At 46.8% G+C, this 17,606-nt stretch overlaps 1 protein-coding gene across 1 annotated transcript in view; it reads left to right on the plus strand.

Moving 5' to 3' along the window:
- Window positions 1-455: 455 nt before the first annotated feature.
- The window catches only part of GLRX3 (glutaredoxin 3), a 32,911-nt gene continuing 15,760 nt past the window's right edge, over window positions 456-17,606 (plus strand). Inside the window, exons 1-2 of the mRNA XM_051982731.1 lie at window positions 456-622; window positions 3,307-3,415. Of these exons, the coding sequence (XP_051838691.1) occupies window positions 471-622; window positions 3,307-3,415 (261 nt within the window). The 5' untranslated portion in view covers window positions 456-470. The remainder of the gene's footprint in view (window positions 623-3,306; window positions 3,416-17,606) is intronic.

A 17,606-nucleotide genomic window follows, 5' to 3' on the forward strand; every position in this document is an offset into this window, starting at 1 on the left:
TATATCCCTTCCAGTGTCGGACGAGGCAAACTCCTCCCCTTTTGCCTCTAGGTGGTCCAATCACAGCCTCATCTGGAGCCTGTAGATGGAATGGAGGGGAGGGGGCGTGGCCTCTCTCGACCTCTTGATCTACCTTCTTTTCCTTCCTCTGGTTCCACCTCGGAGACCCAATCACGGCCTATCCTGGAGCTGGAGGACTGTGCGGGTCTTAAAGACGGAAGAGGCGGAACCTTATCTGTCTACCTCTAGCTTATCCAATACCAGCGTCGGCTGGGGCTGGGGGGGGCGTGGTCTCTCGGGTTGTCAGCTTCAGCGCTCTCGCGCTTCGCGAGCCTGCTTTCCCGCTTGCGCAGTCGTATCTCGGCGCTCGGCGCTCGTCGCGGCCTCCTGGTCGGAGGCGGAGCCGTGGACTGCGCTCTATTGCTCCTGCCTGACGGCGGCGGTGTTGGGGCGCGCGGGCGGTGGGCAGCATGGCGTCCGGGGCGGCGGCGGCGGGAGCCGAGGTGGCGGCGGGGGTCGGGGCAGGGCCCGGGCCGGGACCCGAAGCCGGGGTCCAGCCCGGAGCTTTGCTGGAGGTCACGTCCCGCGAGCAGTTCGATGAGCTGCTGCGTCTCCGGGCCAGGTACGGGCAGCCGGCCGGGGCCCCATTCCACAGAGGGGGAAACTGAGGCCACGAGGAGCTGGCGGCCGGGACGGGGCGGGGGGCTCCGAGAACCCGAAAGTCCGGGGCAGGTCACCCGAGGCCCGGGCCTTCAGAATGCGTCCCCAGCGTGCGGTCATCCAGGCCCGGCCGAAGCCTGCCCATGCCGGGGAGCTCACTACTTCCTGAGGCCCCGGCCCCTCCTCCTTCAGGCCTCTATGCCCGCGGGGGAAGGGGGGCGGGTGTTAAAGATAGAACCCCCGGTGGAGGTACGATCGGTCACCCTGGCCCTGAGCGAAGGATGCGAGGACGGGCAGCTCACTACCTCCTGAGGGAGCCAGATGCTCAGGCCTGGGGTCCCGCGGCAGCTCCCGCCTCTCCTTTCTCGGCCGAGCTGTTGGGGGGAAGCGGTTAAATGAGGCCGGTTAGCTGGGATAGGTCTGACTTAGAGAGGGGGAGCAGAATTCTTCTCTGAAGAAGTTGGGGTGGGGCATCCGTCCCCTCATTTTACAGAGGAGGAAACTGAGGCTGGAGCCCCCGTGTGGGGACCCAGGGATTTGGGGCTCTGGAAAACGGGGGGCACCAGGGCACATAGCCCCCCCCCCCCCCCCGCGGCCCCCTAGTGTCTGGCTCTGGGTGGGGGAGGGGTCAGCAAAGTGTCTGAGAGGCAGGGCGGAGACCTCCTCGTTTTTGTCCAGGGGCTCTCCTCCATTCTGCCCTCCCCTTCCCCACGTGTCGGGGGAACTTCCAGAGACTCCCTGGCCCCCTCAGTGCCCCCGCCTGTGTGGGCATCAGGTGGCACCTGCTCCCACGCTGCCCTGAGCTAATGGGGGGGAGGTACCCCAGGTCTCCGAGGAGGGCAGAAGCCGGTGATGGCTTCAGGAGCTCTGGGGAGCTGAGGAGCGCCTAGCAAGAGCTGTGGGCATGGTTCGCCCTGTCCCCCTGAAGGTCAGGAGGCTCAGCCAGCGTCCACTTGGCCCAGCTTCTGGGACCCCCTAGCTCCCTCCCAGGGGTCCTGGATGCTCTGCCCTTCGGGAGCTGCCGGGGGCCTTGCGGACCCCTGGGGGGGCCCTTTGGGAGCTATTTGTGACCTTGCGGACCCCTCGGGGTGCCGGGATGCTCTGCCCTTTGGGAGCTGCCGGGGGCCTTGCTGACCCCTCGGGGTGCCGGGATGCTCTGCTCTTTGGGCGCTGCTTCACAGTGTGGCTGTGCCGGGGCAGTGTCCCCAATGAGCGCTGCTGAGAGTGGTAGTTCTGGAGTGGTGCCGGCCGGACTCATCTGGGCGTTTTTTGCTCCTCCCTGAACCACTGAGGCTAGTGGATTGGAGCGCGGGGCTCTTGGCAGGGGAACAGGTGCCCTTATGCCTCTTTGGAGAGGAGATGGCATCTGATGCCTTGGGAAAATCCTTCGTTGTCGCCTTCCTTTTTGCCTTAAACTTCCATGTGAATCCAGGCTTTTCCATGGAGGTTTTCCAGCCGGTGACCTTTGCTGAGAGGTCGAGGGCTGAGAGAGCTGCTTGCATGTCTCCAGGACTATCAGCGGCTGCATCGCCACTTTGGGGACCAAGGGGCTCCAGCGGTGTGAATTTTCCCGTACCCAGAGTCTGAACGGAAACCATTCCCAATTATCATTACCGACTTCCGAATCGCTTTAAACACAGCCCCCTGAATTGCTTCTTGCCTCAGTTTGAAAACTTGAAGGGCTTTAGAAGCCATCTTGTCCAATCCCCTCTTTTTTAAGTGAGGAAACTGAGGCCGGTGACAAAGTGATGGAACCCCGTGGGTGCCAGCAGCAGCTCCCCACTCCCTTTTGGAGTTGGGCTCAGTGGAAAGGATCCTTCACCCCCTTTTTGGGGGCCCTCTTCAGGGGGAATGCTGGAGACTGGCTTTGTTCCTAGGTTTGTCTTGAAGCTGGGAGAGGTGGTGGGCAGGATTTAGAGTTTGGGGCTTCTTTTGGAAACAGTTTCTCAATTGTGGCGAATGTCTGTCACAATGTTTCCCCCGGAACCACTGTCTCAGCCTCCCAGGGTCTGCCTGGTGGGAGTCCTCTCCCAGCACAGGCAGTCGGGTCCCCTTTTCCTTCCCAAAAGCAGCATTGGGGACTCTGACCTTCAGGTGTCTTTTGGAGGGTGGGGCTTCTCAGTGATGCCCCAGGGTTTGGATAATCCTTCCCGAGTCTCCTCCCTCCCGACTGAAGATCTTGGCCAGATAGACCCTTACTCTGCCTTCCAGTGACATTGGCCTTTTGGAACCAGAGACTTGATCTCTTGTCTGGCTGCCTCCCCTTCCAAATCTTCTCCCTTGGCTTCCTGGCCTCCCTGGCTCCCATCAAATGGGTGTTAAACCCCACTTTCCACAAGAAGCCTTTCATGAACCACCTTCCTGCCCCAGGGCTTCTTGAAGATTTTCTTGGGACTTGTCCTAAACGAGCTCTTCAGCACAGAACTGTTTGCCTGTTCTCTTCCTCCCCCTTCCCCCTAACCCTGTCACCCTCCACCTTCCCCTTCCCCCTCCAAGTTTTACTGAGAATGGCTTTTGTCTTTTTGTTTCCAGGGGTCAGCATGGGCTTAACAAATGCTCGTGGACTGACGCTTCTGCATTTGGAGAAGTCTATCTTTAAAAACTATTTTAATGCATATTTTAAAAAATCTCTATTTTGGTTTGCAGGTCCCTGGTTGTCATCCACTTCTGGGCCCCATGGGCTCCCCAGTGCGCACAGATGAATGACGTCATGGCGGAATTGGCCAAGGAGAATCCACAAGTGGCATTTGTGAAGGTGTGCTGCCTTTGGGAGAGTTGTAACTCTTAATTCATTTTCCCTCAAAGATTTGGCTTTATAGAAAAAAAAAAAGTATAATTGTTAGTGTCGTTGCTACTGGTTGAAGCCACTTGGAGATCCCGCTCCCCATTTTGAGGGTCTTGGAAGTGAATTTTTAGTGGGTGACAGATGCAGCCCAAGGAGAGAGCAGTCAACGTTTGGTTCAGGGATTCAGTGGATTCCAAATAGAGTGGGAAGGATTAGACAATTTTAGCTTTTTTCATCTATAGAGTTCATGTACACCTCACTCCATACTCCTTCCCTCTACCCCCCACAACTCCCCACATAGACACTAACCTACCTCTCTCTCCTCCCCTCTGGTATAAAAGACCTTCATAGCCTTTCCCCCTTTCCCTTTCCAAGCTTCTTACACTTTATTCCCCAACTGCCTGGAATGCTCTTTCTCTTTGATTGCACTCTCCGCCTTCCTTTAAATCCCAGCTAAGAGCCTACCTTCTGCCGGAAGCCTCCCTTAATCCTTCTTAATTCTGGTACTTTCCCTCCATTAATTCTCACTCATTTATCCAATGTAGACCTTGCTTTATTTGCTTATTGTCTCCCCTATTAGATTGTAAACTCCTTGGGGGCAAGACTGTTTTTGCCACTTTTTGTAAACCCAGTGTTTAGCACAGAGTCTGGCACAAAGTTAATGTTTGTTCACACTTACACACACTCACACACACACTGTGTGTATGAACACACTCACCTATCTGATTTCCATTTTGTACATAGAAACAGCCAATCTATGAATTATATACAACATGCATGCATTTTTTTTATAGGCATTTTTTTGCTTTCTAAAGAATAAACTGAACTCTGCAGCTGATACAGATCTACATTTGACAACCCAGTTTTAGAGCTGTGAGCTTTTAAAAGTTTTGATAGGAATATGGAAAACAGTAATAAAAGAGCTAATGTGACTTTAGACTGTAACTCGACAGTGCCTGATATAATACTAGAAGGTGTAACATTATAACCGCTTGTTTAGCTTGTGCTAAAAGATAATGATTACAAGTGAGATTAATGATTAATTGTTTCAATCCTGGGATTAATCAAGATAGAGGTAATTGTTCGAAGTCAGTTTTGACGGGAATCATGTTACTGGTTTAAGTAACTGGCTGCTTGCCCCATGATTTATTTAGAGTGAAGACAGAATTACCTGCTCAATGCTGGCTCACCTTAGCTGTAAGATTTGAAGCTGTTGAGGTGCTTTAGGGCTTTGTGAAGGCTTCCTTTTCATTTCTGTCACCTGAGCTCCCGATAAGGAACCTGGCAGTAGTTGGGGCCTGGCTTGGTCTGCCGTGACTTGAGTGAAGACACCTAGAGTGGATTGGGAAATCCTTTCATGATTCAGGACTTTCCTGAAATTCTCCATTTGCCTTATTATTTATTTATTTTTTTCGTCGGGAGTTCTCAAGGACAAATTGTAGCCTTTGTGGCATTAGGTAACGGAGGTTGTGTTTGATCTGAGATGTTCTGGGGCAGTGAACAAATGGAAGGTAGTGTGTTTGAGGGAGAATCTGCATTTCTTAGATTGAGGGGCTGTATAAGCAAAGTTAACATTTTAGCTACTGCAGGTCATTTGAAAACAATTCTCTCTTTTTGAGACTTTCTGGGATTCAGAGGGATTCTGGGATCTAGCTCATATCATGCATGAGTCAAAATTACATTCCTTCTGAGCTTCATGTGATCTTTTGGGAAGGGCAGTGATAGCTTCATTGGCAGTACTACGGTCACACATTCATAAATATTGCCTTAGAATCATCCGGGACCCTCGTCCAGCCTTCTCTTACATAGGAAGACTGAGGCCAGCGCATGTTGTGTGACTCATCGGACGTCACTTAGTAACAGAGCCAGGTTTGAACCCGGCTTTGGATTAGGCGCTCCTATTTTTTATTTTTATTCTGAAAGTTTTTTGGTGGACTTTTAAGTGATTTCATTTTGTAATAAATGATAAGGTAGTATTTTAAATAATTAACAATATATTTTGCTGTATGTGGTTTGATTTTTTTTCAATATATGTTTATCCTGTGAAATATTTCCTTAATTACATGTAAAATTTAGTTTAAAAATTCATTGTTAAAATGTTGAGTTCCAAATTCCCTGTTTCTCCTGATCTTTCTCTCTTCTTGAGAAGACAAGGAATTTGGTATCAGTTACATGAGTTAGCTCGTGTAAAACATATTTCCATGTAATATAGAAATGAGCCATGCTGCAAAAGAAAAGGTTAAAAAAGAATGTTTCAGTCTGCACTCAGTCCATAGGAAGGCACTTTTCATCATGGAGCCTTTAGAATCGTCTTAGATCATTGTGTTGCTGAGAAGAGCTAAGTTTTACATAGTTGATCATCGTTACAACCTCGCTATTATGTGTACAGTGTTCTTCTGGTTTTCCTGAAATCCTGCTTGTCATTTCTTATAGCAATTTACACGTAGATTGCTATATAGAGATATATTTCTTACAGCAATCTACATATAAATCGGGAGGGAATCTAAAGTTTGCTCACTGCTATTCCTCAGTTGATAGATACCTAATATGCTTGGATTTTGAAAAGATAAATTTTATTTTAATTAGACCATATCCTCTGCTCCTTTTGGAGGATTAATGGGAAATGAGATGAGAGCACCTTTCATTCAGATGCTTACAAAACACCTCAGAAGGGTCATTGAGGGGCAGCAAGGTGGCGTAGTGAGTAGAGCACCAGCCCTGAAGTCAGGAAAACCTGAGTTCAAATCTGGCCTCAGAACCTTAATACGAGTATATCACTTAACCCCAATTGCCTCAAGCAAAAAAAAAGAAAGAAAGAAGAGTCATTGAGCTGGAAAGGACCTTAGAGATTATCTAGTCCATCCCTTTCATTTTATTTCTTTTTGCTTTGACTGCAGTTGCATTTATACCTGCTTGTAATGCTCTGGCCTAAGCTACAGAAAAGCAAGATGCTGAAATGAGGTGACAAACAAGCCACTTTGCATCCTTTCGTGATGTGGTAACTGAGGTCCAGGGAAGACGTATGACTCTTGCTAAAGCTTATTTGGGTGTTCATGGCTTTGCCTACTGACTTCACCATAGCACCTTTCTCAGACACATCTATTATCAAATACTCTGAAATACTTCATTTTTTACTACTAAAATACTTTTAAATTCTTAAAATATTTGAATGATTTTGGTCACTATTTGGTATTCTTAATAAAAAAATAAACATCTACATTTCAAGTTTAAATAAATAAATGAATCCTAGGCTGGCACAAAAGGCCTGACATTTTCTTCAGTCCTTGTGAATGGCAACATGGCAAAGTTAAATGGACCTTAATCTACTCTGCTCCAAACTGGGTGAGTTTGGGTAAAACTCCAAACTGGACCCTGAATTTTCTCATTACAGATAATTTTGTTGGATATGGTATTTTTGGCTGCATGCCTAGTTCTTTTGATTGTCAGGTATTATGATCTTTTATTGTGGCTACTGATAAATCTTGTACAATTCTAATTGTAGCTTCAGAATATTTGAATTGCTTTTGTCTTTTTTCTTGCAAATTTTTCTTTGATCTGGTGGTTTTGAAATTTGGCAATGATTTTCCTATCTTCTAGTTGAGGTGGTGATTGGTGAATTTTTTTCCATGTCTACTTTCTCCTCATGTTCAATCACTCCAGGACAATTTTCTGGGATCATTTCTTGCTCTTTTGGGTCAAGGTTCTTTTTTTTAGGTCACAGCTTTCAGACAGTCCAATGCTTCTGTTTTCTTGATCTGATCTTCACATCTGTCATTTTTCTTATGAGATGTTTCATACTCTGTTCTATTTTTTCATTCTTTATAATATGTTTTGTTATTTGTTTGGAACCCCAAAGCAAGAGTTTCACCCTCCAGCATGTCCTGAATTTTCTCATTCGTAAAACGTTAATCGTCTTTCTCCTAACTCCTCATGAAGATGGCTGCAAAAATCAATAGAGAAAATGTAAGTAAAATGATTGGCACCTGGGAAACTCAGTGAAGGGCAAGGGTCAGTCTCATTGCCCTGACATTAGAATGGGTCTTCCTGCATTGAAGAGCAGAAGAGGATCCAAACCTGGATCAGAAGGGTGGAAGAATATGTTACAGCAAGAGAATGGCCATCAGAAGATTAGTTGCAAGGCCCTTCCCACTGATGGTCATGGTTCTTTCTCCTCTGAGGATATCACAGCATCCTATGTCCCAAGGGTCATGAATGTCATTGGGAAAAAGGGCATCCGTTTAGAGCCATTGTCGTTAAAAGAAAGGCCTCGAAGTTGGATACTTTAGGCAGCCACATGCCAGCTGAATCATCAGGGCTGGCTCCAGGTGTGTCCCTGCGATGCGATGTCCATGGGTGGATAGGAAGATCAGGTGCAGCGTTCTTTCCAGGATGTGGAGCATCTCTGCCTGCGGCTTGTTCTGCTGATAACTGAAATTAGGCGTTTCAGAAGAGAGAAGATGGAATCCCAAGAGCCAGATCAGCCCTTAAAATAAGTATTGATTTGCTTTTCGCCAGGACGCAGCTTTCACAGGGCTGAGCTAGAGAAATCTTCAGACAGTCGAGAGAGAGCCACAGAACTGGCCAGATGGCATTCATGTCTCTTGACTTGGGAGCAGCTTTGGAAGGCTTGGGGTTGCAGAGCACAGGCTGATGGTCTTGGCAGCAGGTGACTTCTCTTTAGAGTGAAATCCCTCTTCTGGACAGGAAAAGCATGATTTGGACTAGGGCCCGGACATGGAGTCAAGGATGAAAGTCCACTGTGTCTGAAGTCAGTAGCTTCATTTTGCACATCTGCTCAGCAGAGTTCTGAACCGGAAGGGAAGGAGAAGGACAATTACTGACCCGAGACCACTAGACTGGATGTAGCCAAAGGGGCACATAGTGGGTCTGCTTGTGTTCTGCTCATTTGCTCAGAAGTGACCTGGACTAACCTGTGGCTGGTATGTGGTGACCTAGAGAGCCTTTGTCTTCATGGCTGTCTCAGTGGCTTCATGGAGATGTCACTCAACGGGAGTGTCGGGGCGACTGAGGCGCAGATGGGGGCTCGTGGTTGTGTGTGTGCTCACTTCCTTGCCTATTTGGGAGATGTGAGCAGATTTTTCTGATGAGGATGTGGGGACCAGGTCAGTGGAGAAGAAATTATAAGGGGCCATTGCAGTAGTTCTGGTTGCATATGAGAGATTTATGCCAGGTTTAGTTTAGGATCTGGTTTCATGGATACTATGTTTTTTTTTTTTTTTTTAAACTTTTGTGGTACTTTTTTTGGTTTAGTTCCCCCAGGGATAGAGAGGGAGAGACATCTTTTTTCTCTTCCCTTTTTCTTTTCCTCTCCTCCAGTTTAAGTTCCCCATAGTAAGAAGCTGGTTGTTTTAGGAGAGAAAATGATACTCCCAGATTTTACTTGTTCAGAAAAGTCGTCCTGAGGTTTTAGGCCCCATGGGTCTTAGTGATCCTGGACTTTGACCTCAGTTTTGATTGTGGTAGCCAGAAGATTCTCAGAGGGACGGGAATTGGCTTTTTGTCTTTAGCTGTCTTAGTTGTTTTATAGTAGCACAGAGTTCAAGGGATATTGAGGAAGTGCCTTTTGGCTCTCCATAGGAATAAGGACCATAGTGATGTTGGCTTTAGATATAGTCTTAAGTGACTGTTTTTCATCTAAGCGATTTATAGTCTTTTTTTTAGTAATAGCTTTTGATTTTCAAAATACACATAAAGATAGTGTTCAACATTCACTCTTGTAAAACCTCATGTTCCAAATTTTCTCCCTTCCTTTCCTCCCCCCTCCCCCCCCCCCCCCCCCATTCCCCTCCCCTTGATAGCAAGTAATTCAGTACAGGTTAAACGTGTATAATTCTTCTAAACATATTTCCATATTTATCATGCTGCACAAGAAAAAACAAGGGGAAAAACCCCAGCAAACAACAAAAAAGGTGAGAATACCATGTTGTAATTCACATTCTGCCCCGATAGCCCTCTCTCTAGTTGTAGATCGCTCTCTCCATCACAAGTCTATTGGAATTGACCAATCACCTCATTGTTCAAAGAAGCCACGTCCATCAGAATTGATCATCACATAATCTTGTTGTTACACACAGTGTTCTCTTGGTTCTATCACTACACTTAGCATCAGTTCATGTAAGTCTCTCCAAACTTTTCTGAAATCATCCTGTTGATTGTTTCTTATAGAATATAATCTTTTTTTTTTAAGTGATTTATAATATTACAAGTTTTGGGAAAAATGTTTTGTATGGAATAGCTCTGTGTGGCTCTCATCCTGGCTGGCAGTGTCTATATTAAAATAGAAAAGGAGTGAAGGATATGTTGGTAAAATGGATTTGAGCCTGTCCTGTTACTGCATCAACGTAGCAAGAAAATGGCCTACAGTGATCAGGCATAAAACAACTACATGTTGGCCCCAGTGAAGAGAGCTGTTGTCTCTCACATTCAAAGCTGTGACCCAATAAATTACAGCCAGCACTGTTTCAGGGGTAATGCTGGGACTGCCACAGGCTTTCCGGAGAGTTTTGTCCCTTGATTTTGGAGAGACACGTTCAGGGAGAGAGTTGGACTTGTCTGCAGATACACAGCCGGATGAATGGAACCTCTCGCGTTGAGCTCGGTTCTTATAGCTGTCCCTGGCTCATGGGTAGCATAGCTACAGACACTCCAAGGGACCCAGGATGATGTTTTACCTACTGGTTCTGCTTGCGGAGCACGTACCGAACGGTAGAGAAAAGTGCCTCCGGGACTCCGACACACCTGACTTGGGCCGCATCTCCTCTCCGAGTTCAGTACAACAAACATTGAGAGGCGCCTTTTAGGTGCCCTATGCTGTGCCAGGTGCCGGAGGGATCAAGATCAAAATGAAGTGGCTCCTGACCTCAGTCATTCTGTACTGTTGTGAGCCATAGGATATGAACAAGCAGTTTCCAGACGGAGAAATTAAAGCTATCTATAGTCATGAAAAAGTGGCTTCAGATCTTTTTCTTAGGAGGGCTCTTTTGATAAAGGGAAGGGTCAGGCTCAAGAGGGGAGAGATGAAGGCAGGATGCCAGCTGTACAGGATGGTAGACGAGATCTGCCGAGAAGCAGTAGCTGCCCTCTGTGTCTGCAGGGCCTGTGCTCAAGGGCAGGGAAGCAAGGACAGACTTTGTGGGTCAGAAGGCCCTCCTGGAAAGCAGCACAGGCCTGGTAACTGAGTCCTCCTGAGCTGCTTTCCTCCACTCTTCAAGGCAGCCCGCTGCCCTGTGCACTCTGGGGGCTTTCCCTGTGACTTGTGCCCCAGCCCTGTGCCCTGGCTCCAGCCAGCACGAGGCTAATCCTCCTTGTGGCATAAAACCTCAATCTGGTCCTTACAGACAGTATGTTCCCCAAGAGGTGATACAGAGGCAGCTGTAACAGGGCTCGGTTCCAGCTGGGATCCCCACTGGGTGTTTGCTGGGTGGCTAAGGATGGTGGGGCCTCCCTGGGGAAAAGGGACCTTAGAAGGTGGGGTTACATGGGGGGGAGGTACTGCCGGGACTTTATTTTGGACTCGTTGAGAGCTGCCAGCATGTGGTTCAAGTTGTTCAGCAGCACATGAGCCAAGTGGCCCTGGAGCTCCTGAGGGAGCTCGCGACTGGGCTGACAGGTTTTCCAGTCTGAGGAGGCTCGTGCTTCTGGGAGGAGTGAGGCTAGCCCGGGAGAAGGTGGGGAGAGGGGGCCGGGACTGCACCTGGCAGGGGAACCTCAGGCAGAAGCGTGTGAAGCAGTGCTCTTGTGTGTGAGGGGAACTGCTCCAGGGTTGTCAGGACCCATTCTGTCTGACCTTTTAAAAAAATCTAATTTCAAAAATTTCCAGTTGGCTCCACCAACCGGAACTGGCCAGTTTGCTTTCGGTTCCTCGTCAAACCTTGAACTGATTCGGGGAGTAAGGGAGCCAAAGTGTTGTTCTCTAAAAGCCACAAGAGTGTCATTTTTGTTCTCCATGCCGGGTATGTTTGGGCGCAGTTTCCCTAGGTTTTTACAGGACATCCAGCCGGTTTTTCTGCTGAGATGGTAAAGAAAATGGAGAGATGGGCTGGATGTCAGCGCCCTCGGGTCAGTGTCAGAGCTGTTCGGTTTGGCCTCGGCTCCAGTAACTGAGAACGCCAGAGGTGGAGCACGAGGGAGACCTCGAGGGGAGTGGCCACGAGGTCAGGTCAGGCAGGGGAGGCAACATGGTGGAGATCGAGGGGGAAGCTTGACTCTTGCGTTTAAGAAATCCTCTTCCTGAGTCAGGCTGTGGGGGTCACCTGGCCTCTGCAGCCCCTCCCTGCACGATGGGATGTTCTGGCCTCCCCATGTGAACAGGTCTTGGGCAGCCCATGGGAGGAACTGGCCTTGTGGGGTCTGCCCCAGAGCAGATGGTGGGTCAGCAGGCAGCTATTAGCACAGAGGACTGCAGCTGCAGGGAAAGGGAGACAATGGGCTCTGCTCCAGGAGGCACTTTTCTGGTTTGGTTCCCTTCTGGTTAGCTGAACCAGGAGCCAGAGGAGGAAGTTGCAGAGGGGTCAATTGAGACCGGCTGTTGGGGGAGACCATTTAAAACTGAGAAATGGCCTGCACTGCCCCAGAAGGCTGACAGCATGTGTGCAGGGGAGGCAGAAGGGATCCTGCTTGCGAGTTGAGCTGGCCCAAATGCCCTGAGCTCCCTTCATCTCTGGGATCCTTTGAAGGGGGAGAATGCAGGATCTAGCCATGAGCCTGAGCACCGAGAGGTGGAGAGATGGCAGGAAGACCAGAGGACTCTGCACTGGGAACTTCAGAAGAACAGTTTTAGTATAACTGGCGGAGCAGAAACCTGAACCATTAAGTCATTTTATTCCCATTTGACTCTTCTTCCCTCATTTGGGGTTTTCTTCGCACAGAGAGTGGAGAGGTGATCCCGGGAGCCAGTGGCTGCAGGTGACTTACCTGCCCAGCAGAACATTTTCCTTCTTGTGAGAGGATGATAACGATGCAAGGAGACTGAGAGGCAGGGGCGGTCTCTGACCTCTTTCCTCTTCCCTTCCGCCTCCCATTTATTTCATTCCCAATTCACAAGCAACATCTGTGGAATAAGGGCTATTTTGCCTTTCCTTCAAGTGTGTTGTGATTCACAGCTCTGAGGGTTCTTGCACTTAGGCATGGTCCTTAACAGACAAGGATTCGCCATATCTTCCAGTTCATTTTACAGGTGAGGAAATTAAAAAATAGGGTCCCATGTGTCTGAGGTCGGATTTGGACTTGGGTCCTCCTGCTCTATCCACTGCACCACCCAGCTGTCCCCAGAAACTTGAGAGCAGGGACCTAAAAAGGAGTGGGCAATGAGGAAGTGGAGTCAGTGACTAGACCCCGCTCTTTCTTGTGGTTGGCCGTAACCTGGGGCCGGGTATGGGGCGAGGGCTGTGAGTGATAACGAGCTGGGGTGCAGTATTTGCATGTTGGCAAAAACCTAGACATTGACCGAGCATGTCCTTTCACCAGCTCTGTGAGGTGGGTATTGCAGATTCTTTTATCCTCAATTTATTTTAGGGAAGACTGAGACAGAATATTAGTTGAAGTAGTTTTGCTGTGTTTGAAATGAAATCTGAACCCCCCGTTTGTCCAGTTCCAAGTCTGGTGTCCTTTCCTCTAGAGCAGATGTGGTTTGTTATGGCCAAGTCGAGGTGGGTTTTTTGTTTTTAACGGAAAGTGGATTTGCGTGTGTTTGTAGGCCTCGGAGCGGAAGGAGAAGGGAGAGATGGTAAATGGGGGAGTAATGGTTGGCGAGTCCTCAGAGGAAATAGGCCAGGTAGAAGTGAGCCTGGTGAGGTGGAAGGCTACCAGGGTGGAGGAGGGGAGAAGAGATGAGAAATGGATGAGCAGCCCCAGAGATGCTCTTGATCTTCCCATTGCATAGGAGGTGAGAGAGGATGGGAGTTGGTCCTTAGGGAGGAGGCAGGAGCGGAGCAGGCGCTTCTGCCAAGGAGAGAGCTTGCCTTTGTGGTGCAGGACTCCCTCCTCCACCGTTCAGCAGCTTGGAGATAGGGAATAGTGGCACTGCAAGGCCGGCCGGGCCAAAGATGGGCAGAGGACATGGACTCGAGACTCCCAAGCTTGTGGAGCCCCTTCTTTGAGCCCCACATCTCTGAGAGCCTGCATTTTGAGGTTGCAAGAGGCTTGTTTGTGGCCACTCAGCTTGTGAATGTCAAAACTGGGTCTTAACCCCGATGTACTGATTTATAATTGAACAGGTGTCCCTCAGTCCTCTGTTGCTTATGATGTTGTCTAGACGAATAGAAGAAAAGGAGGATGGAGTCAGGGGCTGGCTGGGAGAAGCAGTTGGGTAAGGTGGAATGAAGGCAGTGGACAGAGGATTAAATTTGGAAGATGAGATCTGTGAGGAACTTGAGAATTGGGGGCCATAGAAGCAGAGCCCTTGTGGGGGATGATGAGTTCTTTGCTTTGACTTGCCATTGGGCCACGGAAGCAGACAGCTGGCCAGTGCCTTGGGAGCTGAGGGTGTTCAAAGGGCCATTCCAGGCATTAGGCAAGGTGGAGAGGAGGGCTTGGTTTTCTGCAGATGCTAACGGAATCTGGGGAGGAGGAGTAAGAGTATGGAGGGGAAAGCCTTTGCTTTTTGCTCCTTGAGAATGCCCCACTAGCTGCTGCTTCGTTCCCCTCACACGCTTTCTGACTCCATCTTCATAAAGGAGCTTGTGCAAAGAGCACTGGTGCTTCTGTGGTCCTTTTCTTTTAAACAGATCCCTACCTTTGCAGGATGGCTGCATTGCTTCTGCTGCTGGGCCAACACAGAAGTGGGAGAGGAAAGGATTAGCTAGAAGTGAGCATCCCCTTAGTTCCCTTTGTGGCTTCTAGTATGAAATAGAAATCTTGACTTTCTGCAAAAATCTTCTCTTTGGGAGGTACCGCTGGCCTTTTTCTTGATGGGTTATGTTTGTGAACCATCTGGATGTCTGTCATTTAGGAGACAGTTGTAGAGACATATAGAAGACATAGTGTCCCAGGCTCCGTCTTAGGGTGGGGTTCTGGGAAACCCCTCTTGGATAGGTCCTCTTGGAGAAAGCAGAAGGTCATAAAGAAGAGACTTAAAAACTCATCACATGTTTCATATAGAAGTAAGCCACTATCATGTCTCATTCTAGCTTTATAACAGGCTATTTTATGTCTAGTTTTGTTTTTATTTAGTTTCTGGCTTTAGGTTTTCGTATATAATTTTTGTTTACATACCACAATAGAATTTTATTTTATTTTTTAAACAATGACAGTAAGAAAGTAATTGTGATAGGTGACCTAAAGCTTTCTTGGAGTTAAAATTATTTTTGAAGGGGTTTTCATTATCGAAACCTTGTTAAATAAGGAAATGTTTTGGCAAAAGTGATTCTAAACAAATGTCTATTTAGTACAGTTCAGGTTTAGTTCATTGGAAAAATTATACCTTTTTTTTTTTACAATTTATGAACCAGGCAAAAGTATTTGTAATTATTGATTAGTAGATACCCTTGGTGTTTTAATGGGGCTTGCGTGAATTTTGGTAACCTGGGTATTGAAAGCAATGCTTCTCTTCCCTAACATCATTGATTTTATTTTTAAATGTTTCTTTTTGGACACGTTTGCCGCATTCTAAGGGGATGCAGAGGAAGCTTCTTGCTGCAGAATGTCACCTTCTTAAGGTGAAGTGAATTGGGGGCATTTCCTCATTGCTTTTCTTTTTCTTTTCTATTTTTAGGCAGATTGTTTTTTGACTGTGTGACTATATTAAAAACTTTATTTTGGCTTCCACTATTTATAATATAGAAACAATACAAAGGAAAATAAATCAAGAAAAATGAAAATGAACGAAGTCTAATATGTAGAAAGTTAGAGATGAAATCTCCATGATAATGCAATGATTCCCAAATAAAGGTACTCTCTTGAAGGGGGATTATTTCAGCAATAGAAAATTAGTGGATTGTAATTTGTGCTAAAGCCTTGATTCTTTATATTTTATTAGTGTCTGAGGGATCACTCTTCATTATTTAACCTAGCAAGCTTTCCAAGGAAACGGTGGAACAAAGAGGGTACAGAAATTAGGTTACATTGGAAACTCAGCAAGTCGATCAAGATACAATGTTTAAAGCTCTTTGAAAGAGTCTCAGGGTCGGTCTTTGTGGCCCCCCAGTGGGTTTCTAGGCCATGGAGGCATAAAGTTAGGCACCGGTGTAACCGTAGGGCAGTCTCTCCCTGCTGGCTTTAGTGCCTGATCGGAATTTGCGTGAATCACTTTGTCATGAACACATGAGGATATGTTTGACTTGGTCTGTTCCTCCTGCCATAAAAAGCACTTGGAAGCTAATCAGTTTATTGGTACCTGCTCTGAAATATGAATCTTTATTTGGATGTGACCTTCCTCATGTCTGGAAATTATAGATTCGTTGCTAAGGGACCTTAGGAGAATGAGACTGAGAGAAAACTGAGTCGGAGAGGGGAAGGCTCCTGCCCAGGGTCCTTGCCACATTTGAATTCAGGCTCTCCTGACTCCATCCACAGCTTCATCCACCACACCATTTGGGTGTCTCAGTGTGCTGAGAGTGATTCTTAAATTCTGAATTTAGAGAAAACCAAAGAGAGGGACACAAAGAGATGATAGGGGAAAGGCAACACTGTTTAGTAAAAAAGCTTGGAATAAATAACAGCCAGTTGCTTTCAAAGTTTTTCTCCTCATCTCTTCCTTTTAAGCTTCCTTCAGTTCTTGTGTCTCTGCATTTTAAAAAGTGCTTCTTCACTCACTTTTGTCTTTTTTTTTTTTTAATTTTATTTTATTTAATAATATCTTTGTATTGACAGAATCCATGCCAGGGCAATTTTTTACAACATTATCCCTTGCACTCGCCTCACTCTTGTCTTTATCCTGTTGTTAGCACCCTTCTTCCCTGAGGCCTCTCAGTAAAAAGAGAAAACCATAGTCCTTGTAGCAAATGGACATTGTCGAGCAAAACAGATTGAAACCTTTGCCAGGTCCAAAAATGTCTTTCTCTTTCTGTACGTGGAGCCAAAGTAGGAGATCATGTGCCTGACCATCAGGCCTCTGGACTAGGATGGTTAGAACTTGCATTGATTATGCTTCTTTAAATATTTCAAAGTTGATTGTTGTTCATGATGTTAGTACTGTCTCTTTGTTTTTCCTGGCTTTGCTTGTTTCACTTTGCATTAGTTCATACAAGTCCAAATTTCTCTTAAATCATCCCATTTTTATTTTGTGGTTTATCATATTCTGTTGTATGTACGTTCTATAAGTTCATTATCTTATTCACCGTCTGCTTGAATACTTTCTTGGTTTCTGTTTTCTCTGTTAGGAAAAACAAAAACCAAACTGCTATAATTTTTTTTTTGGAGGGGGAGGGGGAACCGTTGTATGGGTCCATTGGTGTATACACCAGTAGTGGTATTGCTGGTTCAAGAGATATATACATTTCAGTAGTTTTGGGGGCAGAGTTCCAGCCTTTTTTGCAGACTCAACGGCACTAATCCACATCACCAACAGCGAAGCCGTGTCTGTTTTCCTGCAGTCTCTCTAATAGTTGTGCCAATTGAAATTTTGGACTGGATCAGAGACTGTCTTTTCAGGTGAAGAAAGGCCTCTTCATTGTAAATCACTCGTAACTTTTAACTGAGTGTGATGATTGTTTATCAAGGAGCTGGGGTCGCCTCTTTGCTGGAGGATCCCATTTGGGTGGCATCTTGTCATTCTTTTCAGTTTCCATGAAAAGGATGGAGGAAAAATGGCAGTGTAGAGGAAGAACTCACACTGTAGAAGCCACTCTTTGTTCTCCTAAAGTAGGCAAAAGCAAGGGAAGGTTGTCTAAATTTCCCTAAGCACAAGTTCTTTGGGAACAGCCATTTTTGCCGTCCTTAGCGCTTCTGCAGTCTCTCCTTTTAGAGTTCCAGTAATTAGTCAACTTGAATCGGCGGTGTCAAGTTGATAGAATTTTCATATTGGGATTTTGATTATTAGAAGTATGAAGCTGCACAGAGAAGGGGTTAGCAAATCTTGATTCAAAAATGCCTCTCAAATAGACAATAAGCAGAGAAGAGTCAGAAAACCCAGGAGTGTGCAAGGTGAAAGAGACAAACAAAAGATAAATTACTCTTCTTTCTCTATTATATAGTCAAGGTTCAT

This window comes from Antechinus flavipes, chromosome 2 (assembly GCF_016432865.1).
Source record: "Antechinus flavipes isolate AdamAnt ecotype Samford, QLD, Australia chromosome 2, AdamAnt_v2, whole genome shotgun sequence".
Lineage (NCBI taxonomy): Eukaryota > Metazoa > Chordata > Mammalia > Dasyuromorphia > Dasyuridae > Antechinus > Antechinus flavipes.